We start from the raw sequence: 16,955 nt of genomic DNA, 5'->3' as shown, positions 1-16,955 counted from the left end.
CCACTAGTATTATTACTACCATTACTACTACAAATTATATTAATAATAACAACAACAATAATAAATAATTAACGTAATAATCTTAAAAGGACTCAAAATCAAAAGAGTTTGCAACGTCTGCTACGAAGTACTGCAGGAAAATTTGACCCTGGTTCAGAAGATGTTCGGATGACTTCCTGGACATCTCCGCACCGCATATGACCTTTTCAATATTGTATGACCTCGACCTTTTTAATATTGTATGACCTCGACCTTTTTAATATTGTATGACCTCGACCTTTTCTATGACCTCTGTGACCTATTATATATTCTACTCTTCAATTTCTTCTTGTCTTAATAATAATCATTCGTCGTAATCTTTAGTTCATCCATAATCTAATCATAATCTTTGCGTTAATTGTCTTACTCGCGATACTACATTCACTGCTATTACTCAATGACATGCACTTCTACTCTGCTACTACTACTTCAACAAGTAGTAGTAAGTACACTTTTGCTGCTGCCGCTTCTGCTACTACTGCCACTAATACTACTACTCATAAAACTACAAATAATACTGTTACTTCTGCTACTTCTATTAATACTATTTCTATTACTGTTACTGATCATGCTGGTTCAATTCGTACCACTATTGCCTTTTTTTATAATGGAATTTTTTTTAACCATTAGAAGTTTTCTTAATCAAAATAACTATCTTACTTATAAATATGGCTTAACTGTAATTACGTCATCCAATCGTTTATTTGTTCGTTCGTTCGTTCATTCATTAGTTAATTATATTGTAGAATGCTGCCGAATTGATATTCATTGAATAAAATCTATGTACTTTATTAGCTGAGTATATATATATATATATATATACACACATAAAAAATGAGTTTCATGCATCTAAACTGTGTGTGTGTGTTGTACGAGTAATATGCGATTTATTAATTTTTTTCCTAATTGTTCTCCCAAAACATCATTTCCAGTTTTTTTTTCATGGTTTTGATTGGTTAAATTTTTAAAAATCATCATTTCTTCATATAAATTTATTTGCAGTTAAATTGTTTTGTCTCGTATTTGTTCTTTCCTTCAAATTTGATTGTTCGTCCATTCCTTTGATCGTCAATTTAGTTAATTGTTCGTTTATTCATTTATTCGTTTATTCAGTTATTTATTTGAAGAGAATGATAACCATTAATCAGTTTTTCGTTTGACAATCTTTTCAGTATTTTTTAATTTAATATAGAAAATTTAACTGCAGAGTTCTTTGCTGACTGATGCTTAAATTCCACATATATGTATGTATATAATATACATACATATATATACATACATACTTATATACACATATATACATATACACACACACACATACAAACATACACATACATACACACGGGCACAAACATGATTATTATAATGTTGAACCAACACAAAATATATGAAAACAATCTATTGTAATGTGACTTTTCTTTCCGATCGTGATTCTATAAATAACTTTTCATTCTATTTAAAGTTTTTTGATTTTATATTGAAAATGGCTGTCTCATTCACTCCAGACATACGTTCATATTTTATATATATACATCAATAATTTAATAATTTTTTCCATCCTTTATCGGTTTTTTTAATTTAATTATAAATTTTAATATATTCAAGTGCAATTTAAGTTCTCATAGAGATAATGTGTTTCCCATTATCAATTTTTTTACTTCCTTTCTCTCACTCATTTTTTTTATCATTCACTCATTCACCGCGGTGACAACCGGCTCATTTATTCGTTATTTACAGACACACACACACACCCATATATATATCAAATTTTATTTTTTTTAAGAAGTTTTTTTAATAAACAAATAAAGTCTAAAGCATTTCGATGTTGTTCATTCGTAAAGTAAAGGGCCATATATATATATATAAGCCGATATATATATATATATATATATATATATATATATTACAATATTCTATAAATTCTACCGAATGTTTGGCGTTAATGTGTTTGTAGTTCGTTTTTTCAATTTTTCTCACTAAAGTTTACAGGAATTTGTTTGAATGGACAAAGTGAATGCACTGAACAATTTAAAGACAGCACAATAAAATCATTTGTGAACCGGGTATTCACACACTCTTCCGATATTGAAAATCGCGACGCTGAATTAAAGAGAGTCACTAACCTGCTTGTAAACAATGGATATAAGACTTACTCTATTGAAAAGATTGTTAAAGGCAAATTACTACACAGCAATAACCTTCCTAGTACCAACAATCAAGATAACGACATCATCTTGTATTACAGAAATCACATGTCAACTGCATACAAGGTTGATGAAGCTATTCTTAAACATATCATCAATAAAAATGTCACACCAACCAACCCAAATAGTAAAGTTAGACTCCGAATTTATTACAACAATAAAAAGACGTCTCACCTAATACTGAAAAACAACTGCAGTCCTAGAGATAACTCTAAGTTAAAGCGTAATCACGTAATATAAGAATTTAATTGCCCCTTTGACGGCTGTGCACGTCAACATGACTCATATATCGGGATTACTACTACCTCACTGACTAGAAGGCTTACGATGCATAAACAGAGTGGTGCTATCAAATCTCATTTGGACTCAACACAATCACAATTAGCCGTGAAATACTCGACAGCAACACCAAAGTAATATACCAGAACAGCAACTACACGCATCTTAAAATTGCAGAAGCAGTCCTAATTGACATCAATAAACCAAAAATAAATATACAACAAAAAATGACAACCTCACTTCCAACCCGGCGCTTAACCAACAACGAAAACAAAGATGTAATAAAAACTAGCATCGTAAATAGTGACAAAGAAGAATATGATGCTATCGATGAAGAAAAGGAGACCAAAGAAGATGACCAGCCAATAAAGAAACCTGACACCTAATTCGCATCAAAGTTCAATTTTACAACACCAAAGTTAATTTTTACAACATCAAAGTTCATCTTGACAAAGTCAATATTTCCCTATATATACAGCAAGGAGCACTGATGACGATTCATTCGGAATCGAAATATGGCATTATTTGCAGCATGATATATATATATATATATATATAATATATATATATATATATATAAGTTTACATGTGTCCTCAACTTTAGATTTTTATGCAGAAAAAATTGAACTGTTAATAAATTTATTCTCATCACTTTAACATACATGCTCAATGATTTTGTTACAGTCACACATATAACTAACTCGTTTTATTTAATACGAAGGAATGTTTTTTAGTAAAAATAATATGGAGAAATAAAATGAACACCACAGCATATATATATATATATATATATATATGCGTATATATATATATATATGTGCGTGTGTAGATATATATATATATATATATATATATATATATATATATATATATATAATCACGGGTTATTATGACAACAAGAGTAACTAAAATCACACTATAAAGCACGACAAAAAACTCGTTATTCACATACCTTTTATATTACGATATGTATTTATTTGTGTATGTGTACGTGTTTGTTTGTGTGTTTATATCTAAGTATGTGTTTATGTATTATCGTCTGCATACAAAGTCATTTAATGGAGCAATCAATCAATCTTTCAACTAACCAATCAATCTTTCAACAAATCAGCAGCGAATTAAATTTTAACATTGAGCTGTTTTAGAAGAAAAACAACTGCCTGCAGGCCATCTTCAAATATATGAAACTGCTGCTGCTGCTGCAACCAATCAGGTAAGACTTTTGCCGCCACAGCTCTTTTGGAAGATGGCGTCGATGGAGTAGGCTTGGTGAGTTGTTTGGCCTTCTGCTGCCTCTTCTCTATCTGATGCTTTCTCAGGATAGAGGCGTGGATGGATTGCAGTTTGTCTACAACCTTCGCTCTCCTGACAATCATCTGAAAAAGAATGAAACAACAGACAACTAGCGAATAAATAAAAGACGAACCAACAAGCAAATCAATTAGTTGAAAGAGAATTATAGGACTTACATTTCTATACTGTTCATTCCTTGAGGCCATGCTGGCCAACAGCAAACATGCGCTAATGAATATGTCCTTATTTTTGTTCTGGTAGGTCTGCATGAGCTCAACTGTCGTCTCGATCAGCTGTTCATTCTCGGACAGATGCTTCGATGTCGTCGAGTGCTGGTATTGTATTAAGTTGTGCTGTTTTCAATATTCATTTGTATCACACAACTAAATGAAAGATGCCACGCTACTAGTGAAAAATACAGGGAGGATTGCGTTTGAGGTGATTTCACGGCAGAACATTATTATTGTACGATGTACATAGTTATTTGATAAAAATGTGAAATATGACCTATGCGATTTCTAAAAAATGCCAAAATAAAATCCCGAGAACTAAATAATTATGGCCAGTCAATTAATCATTCCATCAGTGAATGAATGACTGAATAAATGGATGAACCTTAGCGAAATTGAGGAGAATGTTGACGGAATTTTTAATGAGCTCGATATGAGGCACACTGCGATTGCAGCTTCTTATGATCTGTACCATGATCCACACTGTGTTGCACTCCACCATGCACTCACAAAACTCCATCGACTCTCTCGTTTTATCGTCTGACGAAGTAACGAAAATGTAAAGTTTATTATTATCGTATTCATTAAACTATGAAGTATAGAGAAATAATTTAGAAAGCAGACAAGTGAACTAACTGATGTACATGAGAGCAGCGAGGACGTGAGAGAGTTTCTTGCACTTGAGCAGGTGATTCAAGGCGGACTTGGTCCTACTGATGGGCGAGTTGCCCTTCTCCTCCTCCCCCTGACACTCGTACTCCTCCTCGCAGGCCGACTGCATGGCTGCTGCTGTATCCTGGTATATCAAGTCCTTCGAGTGATTGGCATCTTCAGGCACACAGGTGTTGCTGCTGATGTGAGTGCCGGCCGGATATTGTTCATCGATCATGGCATCATCTTCAAGTGAAAGTACGTCTTCAGCTTTATTAAACTCCAACTGATCATCATTCTCTGCCACCATACACTTGTTACGATGCTTCATAGCAATTTCCTTCTCAAGAGTCGAACGTGAACCCATCAATAAGAAGTAATCACTGAACTTTCTCTCTGACAGCTTTCTCTTCTGAAAATTTTTCATGAAAATTTTATTGACTGTAAACTTGTAATTATGCAATCTCTTCAGCTTCCTTTTACGTTGGAGCTGAGCATGTCTCGAACAATTATTATTACTATTGCTGTTATCAACATCTCTATCACTATCCAGATTTAAATAACTTCTATTTAATCTTCTTCTATAGTTAAATGGCAAAAAATTAACGAAATCACACATCATTACGTCGCCAATTTTTGTATTGTTATCATTATTATCATTGCAGTCTTCCTTGCACTTAAGAGCACGCATTGCCGTGTGATTAATCAGGCCCAGGTATCGACGTTTGGCGGTCAAATAAGCGGCTGTGGCGTGTATCTTCAATCTTGCGTCCTTCTTGCTGACCGTTCTACTGATCATCCTGTATTTCCACCACTCCTGCATCGAGTTGTAAAACTTATTCAAGTTCAACTTTAAAATCTTTAAATCCAGTACGGATTTCTCTCCTTTATTTTCCGATTCGAGAAAAGTTTTACCGAAGAATTTGAACTGTCTGGGAGCCTCTGATGTCTTGATGCAGTTTGAGATTTGCGAGATAATGTGGAGGTGGGAGTGAGAGGAGGAAGAGGAAAGCTCTGGAGTGGAGTTGTAAGAACTGAATGATAAGTTGTTCAAGGAATGAAATGTTAGTGGGACTAAAGTTAAAGATTTATCATTGCTTATTTCTTGTTCTTTACACGCAGTAACAAACTTATATGAGTTTATCTGGAGGGGAGAAGATGGTTCAACTTGAGCATTCAACTCCTCGTTAACATCTGCAACTTCAACATCCTTCCTAGCCAACTGTGCGCAAAACTCCAGCCTATTGAAAGGATGATTCCCATCTAGATTATCAATCCCATAATACGGATTGATATCCACGGTCGTTATAACTTCTTCATTAACGGGAACATCAACTACAGTTGCCTGAGCGATGCTGGTACTCATCTCAGTTTGCACCGTCGTCTCCAGTTTACATTCAGAACATGAAATGAAATCATTGGACAGCCTCTTGGAATCACGCTTAACAATCACCTCCAGAACTGTTGGTTCCGTGCCGTAACTCTTGTCATCACTGGCAACAGAGCTACTCAGTGCACTGGATAATGCTGTTACGTCTTCCATAACCTCCCTCCCACCAGCGTAGTGGTCATCCACGAATGAAGTGCTATCAACGAAGTTAGCTGCATTAGCGGCGGAAATCATGGATGGGCATTCACATGTAAAAGCATTCACACCTGTCGCCACAACATCCGATACTTTCCAATTTCCACCAGCGGCATTCACAATCGTTGCATCGGCTTCTTTTGTATCTGCTTTCTTATCACCCATCTCCATCTCTACAGCCAATGAATCAGAAAGCGGGTCGTTTTTGAAATCCTTTGATGTTTTAACGTCATCAAATCTCGCTTCAACTTGACTTTTTGTGACGGTTTCAAATGAATTATCCAAATCATCACCACTCAAACAATATTTCTCCTCACCTATCCCATAGATGACATGATGAATTGCAACGCCATATTCAACTTCGGTGTCGTCTTCATACACGTCAACATATTTCGTTACTGGGTAAACATTTTGACATTCAACGAGATCGTATCGCTCCTCAACATTCACACTGTTAACTTCAACTATGGATGACTCCTCAGATGATGTCACTTCAGTTAATTCGTAAACAGCTTCCTCGCCATCTCCCTTGTCACGAAGAGTGTCATCATCTCCAGAATTTTGCACCACATTATTACTCGATAAATCAGATACCTCATCTTCCACCATTTTATGTTCATCAGCAGCTTTGATAGATTGAACATTATCTGAGGTGTCCTGTGATGTCTCACGATTCACATCAGAAATTAGTGAGCTACTTTGCTTTTCACAGAATGAAGACTCAAGTGGAACCAATTTTTTATCGCCAGAGACTGGCGAATCTTTTGTAATTAAATTCTGTTCGCTTGCACTTGTTGCGAATTGATTGCTAGCGTGATTATCTTCAACAGATGGCCTTTGTATACCATCCGCCACAAAAAAATTTACGTTATCATCTTCGGATTGTAAGACGTTTGAGTTGGTCTTCACGATTCTGAGCGGATGGTCTTTCTTGCAACGTTTAAACATTAACGTGATCTTATCCTCGCTCTTACCATCGCCATTATCTGGGATTAATTTTTTGGCTTCGTCTCTCATCATCTGTCCTTTATTGAATCGCAACAAATGTATATTATTGAAAGTTTGTATCGATTTATCATCTGAAACATGTTCTTCAAAATTTATAGTTCTTTCAAACCCCATAGTTCCTTCTGCAATATTTGAGTCCAGAAATGAATCATTCACACTCTCCTCGGCAGTTTCGTAAAGAGAAACAACGTTATCGTCGTCCTTAGTCTCTTCAAAAAATGCCTCGTTCGTCACTGCATTCTGCTCATTGTGACTGTCTGTGTGGAGCGGAGATTTGTACAACCTGATTTTGGATGGAGTCAGAAGTTTAAAGTTGCCATCAAAAGTCATACCCATCCCTAAAAATCTTTCCACTTCGTTATCGTAATCCAGTTTTTTTGATATTACAGTGGTCTGCTTAATTCGATCCTCGACAGCTTTACGACCGACAGTCACGACTTCTGGGACGATGCATTTAGATTGAGACAACTGAACTTTGGTCGTTTCGGAGGGTGAGTAAATTTCGCTACTCCTCTCTGCATCTTTGTTGCTGGGCTTCGGCGGTTTTTTGATGACGAGGTTACTTGAGGCAGAAGATACCAACGTATCATTAGGGTTGCTCCACTGACTGGTGTTGGCATCACTGTTGATTGAAATGGGCTCCTTCATCATTGTGTCCAACTTGGTATCAGTTGTCGTAGTAGAAAGAACATCAGACCGGTTCGTTGTTGAAGACTGCTCTCCGAAATCAATTGATGTTACGGTTGAATGCGTGTCGTAGTTAGCCATTGCATCCCTCATATTCTGCGATTCATTTTGAATTTGCATGCAACGATATGCGGTCAAATCACGATTTTTCATTTCATTTACTTCCTCACAACTCTGCTGCATATTGCCGCTGACGTTACATTCACTCATGCAATTCAACTGATCGCCAAATAATTTTGGAACGTTTCTGTCGCATGATCTGCTGGCTTGTTTCATAACTGGCGATGTCACTCTCCATATATTAATCAACTTAATTGGTTCATCATCCTGATCTTGGAATGATGAGGACGACTTGTGCTCCTTATCTTTACCAAATATCTTTCTACTACAATTTTTACGTTGCGAACTTTGAGACAAACTGTTTGACTCGACTGCCTTCGAACCATGGCTAACGTCAAGACTTCTTATCATAACAGGTTCACTTATAAAGAAATTCTTTGACGAGAGACTGCTAAGCTTCGTAGCGATTGTAGAGACATCTGCATCATTCTTCGAAAGGTGGTCGCTATTGACATCATCTGTGCCGATCATTTTGTCGAAACAGACTTTCTTGGATGACGAGGATGACTGCTGATCGAGAAAGGAAGTCGTACTTTCAAACATCATCTCCTCCTCTTTACCCGATCTCAAACTGGCATTATTCATATCAGGTTCATTGGGTGACTCTTCATCCTTATGTTGGCAGTGTTTAGTATGGTGTTTCACGTGCCTCACTTTAGCGTAATTATTTTGGCAGCAGTGTTTAGCATCGTGCCTTACGTTAACAATCTCAGGTAGAAAATATTTCTGATTGAAAACCGAGCACATACTCTCGAACAAAGTTGGATTACTGTTGGATGCAGCCTCAATATTAGTGTTAGGAGTACTACAAGGCTTGTCTTCAATACTTTTAATAGCAACGTCCACTTTTTCCGACATCTGTTGGTTAAACACTGAACATGTACTTTCAAAAACTGTTAAATCTTTTTCAGATTTCGAACTAATATCAACAAAGTCAGGACTGACATTCACGCAGGTATTGATGTCAATTACATTTTTATACTTTTCATCCTCTCGCTTTTGATGTTGTCGGTAATAGTGCTTGGAAACAACAAGGTTTGAATAACTGGGAGACATAACACTGCTGGAGAAGGAATCGTGTTTTGCTGAACTTTCTTTCGTTCCTTCAATTTTACAATCATTACTTTCGGGCTTAACATAATCCATAGCTGATAATTCAAGCGCGGTGACAGAAGCATAATTTGAAGTCAAACTTCTCTTCCGATTACGAGCCAGCACCTTCCCGTAGTACCTCCTCCATGCACACTGAATGATGCGAGCGGCCCTGGTCTCTGTCCTCGTTTCTAACAGACGACAGCAAAGGAAAGATACGTAAATTATCACTAATTTCTCATCAGGTAAGGTGTTGAAGAAGTCAGAAGATTTCAACATTACTGGTAGACCACCTATCTCGAGAGCCTTCTCTTGGAATAGTCTACAATTTTCTTTCTCATTTTCCAGTGCCTGCTGTAACTCTTCTGTATTCTTCTCGAACAATTTCAAATTAGAGTCAAATTTGTTGGCCCAGTCAGCAGCTGACGACTCAGAGTCCATTGAACTATTGATGTTCATGCAATTGATAGAGCCCTTCATAGCCAGAGTGGTTCTCGCCCTGATCAGTGAGAGAGGCAGGATGTGCGGGAAATAGTGATGAATTAGGTAGCAGAATGCACGACCGTCAGAAAATGAGGTGGTGAAATTTTCTACCTTCATGCCATAGAGCAGGCATATAACTTGGCACCATTTAAATAGCAAAGACAGAGTAGGTTCATTTCTATACAAGTCTGGTTCCAATGAATCTCTGTCATTTCTTACGCACTCGAGCACTGAGAAACATTTAGATTGAACTTTTGCTTTGAGTAGCTTGGGCAGTTCGTACGATATCTTGTTCACTTCATTCTTCAGCACGGCTTGATTTATCGAAACGTTTATGTGTAATGAAAAAATGATTCTCCACAACAACTGCAATGTCTTCTGCCTGTGCCCATTTACTATATCCTTTGCAGTTATCACGTTTTGACTACGCCCAATGGACAGGTCCACTCGTTTGTTGACCAGTTCTGTTAGTACGACATCGACGTTGTGCAGCTTCTGCTGTCGAGTTATTACAGGCACCCATAGATCTTTGCTCAGGCTCCAATTTTGTGTCAGTACCTCTACTAAACGAGCCAACCTGAGACCATCTCGAAGGTCAGTAGCCAGATTAATGACGTGGTAGTCGAACTCGTCCAAGTGTGATTGTTCACTCGTTACCACGTAGCCGATGTAATACAGGTGTCTTGTTACATCACCTTCTCCTCTCAGGCAGAGGCGAGAGAATGCCAATAAGATGTCTCTACTGGTCTGAAAAGTTAAGGAAAATTATTTTTAAACGAATCCTTTGTTGCAGTGACAAATTTTTATTTAAATTCTATTACTATTGTTTGAACTTTTTTGAGAATACCTTGAAAGGAGCATTGAATCTGAATAAGCATGGGTTGTAGGCAATTAATTTCTGGGATTTGGCCACATCAAGAAAGTACACGAGTATTAGAAACTTCTTCAGAAGGAACTTAAATATCTCAACTTGGTAGTCTACATTTTCGTGTTAGAACAAAAAGATCGTAAATAATTTTGGAATAAATAAAAAATAACAAAATCAAATTAAATTTGAGAAGCAAGAAAGGAAGGAGCAATATAAAGAGAAAAAAGTGTAACATGAAATGCAAACCATTGCTATAAAGATTCCTAAAGCCAGGCAGAGCAAACTTGTTTGCAATGTTGCAGTTGATGAAGAAACGATTGAGTAGGAACTTGGTGATGACGGATTCGCAGGAACTGGAGGAAGAGGAAACTGGAAGAATCTCTCCGTAGATGGTCTCAAGTCCTAGTTTCAACCATAGCAAGTTGTATGAGAAGATCATCTGGAGAATTTCTTTTTTCAGTCCTGAGCGGTGGCGTGCGTGCATGTTTGCATATTAAACCACATCTTCATTTTCATCATTCTGTCTGTACTAGCAGCGCAACGAATTTATCAGCCAAATAAAATAGGCAGCTTCAGAAGTAAACGATGATCACACCAGAATGTGGAAAAAGAAATGAATAACAAATACATCCACAAATGAAATGTTGATTCCTAACGAACCAAAATCAATATGGACCAGTCGATCGGATCTGATGGCCAGGCGTCCATTCTCCACCTCTCGCTCGACTCTTTCGATGACCTTCACGACGGCTTCTGATTGGTAGAGGCGGCAGGCTCCGAACCTCAGCTTGTTGAACTTGCGCTCCGTTGAGTAGATCTTGTTGGAGAGGCTTTCTTTTGATGTAGCCGCCGAGTTTGATGACTTGGTCGTTGTTTGTCCTTGACCTTTCATTATTTTAATGATGATAATGCATATAATAATGTGGATATTGATAATTGGGGTGAAGATGATATCTGGAGAATGATGGCATAGAGAAAAATCATGCTTTAAAAATGATCATGAGCTGGACTGAAACGACAAACATAAGGATATGTGCAAATAAAATGATCATAGTGAAAATAGCAACAGGCAACGAAATGTATAGTAACTTAAGAGTCTGTCAACCAAAATTGAAATGTAGCAAAATCATATGAAAGTAGGCAACCTTTTGACAATCTGTTAGGAGACCTCGTAGAAGCAGTAGAATTTGCAAGAAAGTGTTTCACGGACGCAGGCACATTATTCCCTCCACAAGTTGCGACTGATGACGATGATAACATCATCTTGTCAAACGATACACTACCAAAATCTGCTGCTGATGGATGAATGAAATTGTATATAATAGTGGAGAGTGGAATAAGAACGATAGTAACCCAGAGAGTAACAAAAAGTTGCTATAAAACTGTGTGAAGATAAAGCAAATTGAGAAACAAATTAACAGGTAGATAGTTTAAACGTGGTAACGAAGGCAAAATGCCAAAAGAAACCTTTGAAATCAAATTCGAATGGAGCCAATATGTAATTCATCCAGACCGTGAACCCTCTTTCTTGTTTCTCCATCCACCTCTCGTCGTAGTACATGTTCTTTGAAGCGTTGGGCATCAACACTTTGGGCGTAGCTTTGTAGGAAGAAAAAGATAGAATAAAAATTGTCAGAGAAAAATTTGCATATTCATGTAGAATATATATATATATATATATATATATATATATATATATATATATATATATATATATATGAGCTCACGTTGTGCTTCTTTGTTTGACGGCTTCTTCAGTTTCAATGTTGTCATAGCTGTCAATTTGAAATAAAATTATTATTGTATAGTTATGAAAACTAAGAATGCCAATGAAAGAGGAAGTAATCAAAAAGAGACCTTTGTTAGCCATCAATTTTCGCTTATCAGGACTGCCATTTGTTTTCATTGTAGCTTCTTCAATCTGATTCTGATTCAACGAAAGTTTCTTCCTACTCTTGAGATGAGCAGGCGAATGATACACCACTGAACCACACCCTTCCATCTTGCTCCCACGGTCGGATGTAACGTCACTGAACCTCTGACACTTTTTTGATGACGAAGACTTGCAAGACTCGACCACTAATAGACGGTTATTTTTCGTAGGCCCATTCTTATTCTTAGTAACAGTAGCCGAGTTGACTTTGGATACGCGTTCTGCTGTACTAGTTGATGTTGAGCAACTCTCTGGAGATACGAACTTATCATTATTCTTCAGTTGTTTTGTTTGTGACCTCGATAATTTTTGATCCAATCCATTTTGCTTCTGGCTGGTTGAATTACTCATTGACTCCAACTGACTGACGTTGTTCATTGTACTACCAGCACTTACTGATGCATCTTTGGAAATTTCTTCCTCCGTCAATCTCTTCAACTTGGCTCTCAACTTAGAACCGTGAAATGAATACGTCATGTCACTGCATGTGATGCTGTCCATACGAGGTGTAGTTACCTTATTTTCATCACATATCACTGGAGTCTCATTCTTTTTCGTGAAGTTATCAATAGCTGTATCAAAATTATAAACAGAGCTATCAACAACAGTATCATTTGTCTTCCTATTATATACTGCAGCTCTCTGAGGATTGTTTGGACTCAATGCCAGTCTTAAATATCTATCCAAAACGTTTAAATCGACTCCTGTAGAATGCAAACTCTCACCAAATTGTTGGCAGTATTTGTTGTTGATGTAACTTTGCAGTTGCTGCTCTTTCTGCTGCAGGTTTAATAATTGTTGGATGTGTCTGGAGATGTTAGCACCAACAGCGAGATCAATTTGGCCCTCGAGTTTCTCTGACATTTCAAGTTCCTCATCGACAACCACGCTACAGGTATTACATTTCTTTGCATCAAATCCAAATTCGTGCGTCGTTAATGGGTCGTTGACGGCAGTGAGGGTAGAGTTTGTAGTAGTGCTGGTTAGTAGGATCCCGTCATTGTTCAGCTGCTCATTATTTATCTGCATCACTGTGAGGCATGGTTTTTGGCGGCTCCTTACCGAGGTTAAAACGTTTCCAATGAACTGATTGCCACGTGCCACTGCTGTTGTTAATGTTAACGGTTGTGAATCACCACTAAAGCCTGCATACTTTTCAAGTTGGCTTCTGCCACCCTCTACAAAGCTTTCACAGATATGTTGGCTGCCCAACATTTTCGAAGTATCGTTATTCGTTTCATTTCTATCATCATGACTTTTACCTCGATTATCATCCACATCATTTCCTCGTTTTTTCAAACTTTCAAATGAGTTACCTAGTTCACCGATGTTACTTATGTTAAAATTAGAATACAACTTGTTCTGCGGTCTCAGTGGTGATAACTTCATCAGCGCTGCATCATACTTATTTCTCGTCATTCCATTTGATCTTTTAGGGGATGCACTGTACATTTCCAAAGCAGCAGACCCAGTAAGAAACTTTGTCGGAGATCTCATCTTGCCATCACTTCTTGATCTCCGTTTGTTCTTTTTCATTGAGAGATTGTTATAGATGGGAACAACATCACTGACGACATTGGATTCCAACAAGTTTACATTCTTATTCTCCTTACTCTCGTCTCTACCATTTAAGATTCTGTAGAGTTTACTGCCAACAGTAGCAGACTGGTTGTTCTTAGATGTCATACCACATTTCGGTGTAGTAAGGTATGGATAATTTTTGTCTTTCTTTGCTGTGGGTAATGAATCTTTGTAGATATTACGGTTTATCGGCTGATAATTAGGATACATTTTTCCTGCTTCCTTTACAATATTCGTAGAAATATCCTCTAGAAATGAATTTTCATCAACTATAGTCTTCTTAAATTTATCACGAATTTGATTTATTGTTCTTTTCCAGCCTACATTGTCTTCATTATCTTCTATAGTTTTATGAGTAAATTGATAGGCATCGAATTGATTAACTAAGCTGTCATCATCGTAATTTTCACCATCAACACTATTTATCTGCTGTTCACTGCACTCATCATCATCATTATTCTCCTCATCGTCATAGTTATAAACTTCTCCCTCGTTCAATTTCGTGTAAGTACCGTATCGTACGTTAGTTAGGTTAGTAGTGACCTTTGGGTTACTGACTAATTTAAAATTTCCATAGCGAATTGGTGGGCTCGTGGCAGGCTTTACCCTCTCTGAACTCCCTTCATTTCCTCTTCTTCTTCCTCCTCCAATCATAGGAGATATGGATTTGGCAGTAGTAACAGGAGAGTAGCTAGAAGGACTCTTAACATCATTGCAATCTGACGTCTCATGGGTAACAGCTCTACTTCTGTCAATGTTGATGTTGTTGTCTGTCTTCAACGCCACACACCTTTCCACGTTATCTGATTGCACTAACGTTAAAAATTATCCTCATGATATCAATTGTAAAGAGATCTATTTCGATAAGGATACACACACACACACACACACACACACCACACACAATGCATATGTGTATTGTATAGATGTGCACTAACAAGCAAACATACAGACAAATATACACGCGCGCGCGCACATACATACAATAGCTAACTTTTACTATCTATAGATGGAGTTGACTTGTTAGCAATATCCCAATATGATATCTCAAGCCTTTTTACTAAAAGTAAATTATCGAAATTTTTTTTACTTCTCTCAATGAATTTCGAAAATATGGTTACTAATGAATAATAATACAAATAATAATGATAATACAAAATAAACTAACAACCTAAACTCTTTCCAACATTTTCAGCTGTACTTTTAGATGTAGGAATCTCATTATTACAACAGCCATCAATACTACATTCATTTGTGCTACAACCATCTCCTTTCCTAAAGTAGCCCATAGTGTACTGAGATCTAGATTGAAACTTTTTATCAAACTTGGAGACTAAATTGTCATTGTTACCTTCGTTTTTTAGGCAGAAGAGTTCCTCTTTGAATTTATCAATTCGAGATTTACGAGCTGATTGTGAATCTATATTTTCCAGGTTTTTGTTCTCCTTATCATCTGACAGATTATGGAAAATGTTGCCACACGAAGAAGATTCTATTGTTTTTTTCATTAACTTGTTTCTCATGTTTGGGAATTTAGACTAGGATGATTTAAATTTTTTCACGTTACAAAAATATAATTTGTGATTCATTCTAAAATTAGTAATGAAACATATGATTAATAATATAAATTTTAAAGTTTTTTCACAATAATTTCAAATTTTGAAATGAAATAAAATTTTTTCTGAAAAACAAAAATGTGAGAACCTTTTTTGATGATTTAACACTACCCTGAATAGCCACACCTAACAACACAAATTGAAGCCTTATTGATTCATTGACTTGCAGAATCACCAATTCTCTAACTCCCTCATTTGTTAAAGGAGTCCAAAGAATTATAAGTTCAAATTTTTCAAACTCTTTTATGCTGAAGCACAATGGTTCTACTTGAAAATTTTTCTTTCTAGGCACTTTTTCCACAACAACCTGTATGTATTTTATTATCAAACAGAATCACTCTTAGCAAATACATAAAAAAAACTTTGATAGCATTTTAAATTTAATCTATGATTAACAATTTATATTTTTTTACCAGGAAGAGATAACACAGTAGAAAAATTAATCAAAAAACCAGCAGTGCAAAAACAAACCTCAACTGGTGTATCAAAGGTGTTCTCAATGATAAGCTTCTTATAATGACAGGAGCCAACCAAAACTTGCCCAAAGTCGACGACAGGTGGCTTACCAAAGGCTGCCAGCTGCATTGTAGTAGTGACTTCATTGTTGAGAGTGGAAAAGTCGGCTTGAGAGTCACAAACGTCTTCATTCATTATGGTATAACTCAAAGAAGATTTGCAAGTTGTGCAATCATCATACCGCTGTTGTTCCATGATTTATTTATAGGTGAATGGTGTTACTGATGTGATGTTCTGTCAGTTGTAACACCCAAGAAATAAATCATTTAATAATAAACTGATGTTCTGTAAGTAAAAGTAAAGAAAGGAGAAAATTAAAATTAATTGGGTTTTATTTTTTAAAAATTGATCTCTTAAATGTTTGACAAACTCACAAATTACATGATTAAACAAAAATGCTTTTTATAATTAAATAAAAATAAATCTAAAACCAAAAATGCCATTTTAATTTAAAATTAAACATATTTAAATCTCAACAAAAATTCAAAGCATGCCATTGTGTATCATTATCCAATATGTTATTGGTGACTACAGGTTGATTACAGGTGTGTTTATTAAATATTGTGCAATAATTAACAATTGAGAATTAACATATACTTATCAAAAATTAGCAATTTATTTCATATTTCTTACCAAATTAAAATAAAATTTAAAAATTGCGGTAAAAAATTTCAAAAAAAAACTTTAAAATTTCAAATGTTTTAAATTTGCCAGTATTTTGGGAGTGTTCCTATTATTTATAGAATTGTCAGTCAAAAAATGCCTTTAAC

At 36.1% G+C, this 16,955-nt stretch overlaps 2 protein-coding genes across 2 annotated transcripts in view; one reads left to right on the top strand and one right to left on the bottom strand.

The window, feature by feature from the left end:
* The window catches only part of HELRODRAFT_167279 (hypothetical protein), a gene marked incomplete at both ends in the record, with an annotated part of 1,944 nt that extends 1,772 nt beyond the window's left edge, over window positions 1-172 (top strand). Inside the window, one exon of the mRNA XM_009012801.1 lies at window positions 90-172. Coding sequence (XP_009011049.1) covers window positions 90-172 — 83 coding nt within the window. The remainder of the gene's footprint in view (window positions 1-89) is intronic.
* Window positions 173-1,819: 1,647 nt separating this feature from the next.
* HELRODRAFT_190172 (hypothetical protein) lies at window positions 1,820-16,380 on the bottom strand (the record flags this gene model as incomplete). The annotated part of the gene is made up of 17 exons (XM_009012800.1): window positions 1,820-1,898; window positions 3,062-3,351; window positions 3,380-3,898; window positions 3,992-4,147; window positions 4,431-4,585; window positions 4,682-10,418; window positions 10,519-10,649; window positions 10,786-11,001; window positions 11,200-11,424; window positions 11,685-11,834; window positions 12,007-12,138; window positions 12,267-12,314; window positions 12,397-14,865; window positions 15,048-15,173; window positions 15,225-15,591; window positions 15,758-15,976; window positions 16,141-16,380. 15 exons carry the CDS (start codon window positions 16,378-16,380, stop codon window positions 3,641-3,643), a joined length of 10,629 nt encoding a protein of 3,542 aa, XP_009011048.1. The 3' UTR covers window positions 1,820-1,898; window positions 3,062-3,351; window positions 3,380-3,640.
* Window positions 16,381-16,955: the final 575 nt, after the last annotated feature.

Source organism: Helobdella robusta (genome assembly GCF_000326865.2).
Source record: "Helobdella robusta unplaced genomic scaffold HELROscaffold_11, whole genome shotgun sequence".
In the NCBI taxonomy this organism is placed as follows: domain Eukaryota; kingdom Metazoa; phylum Annelida; class Clitellata; order Rhynchobdellida; family Glossiphoniidae; genus Helobdella; species Helobdella robusta.
The sequence above is the reverse complement of the archived record's forward strand: the minus strand, read 5'-3'. Positions and strand labels throughout refer to the sequence as shown.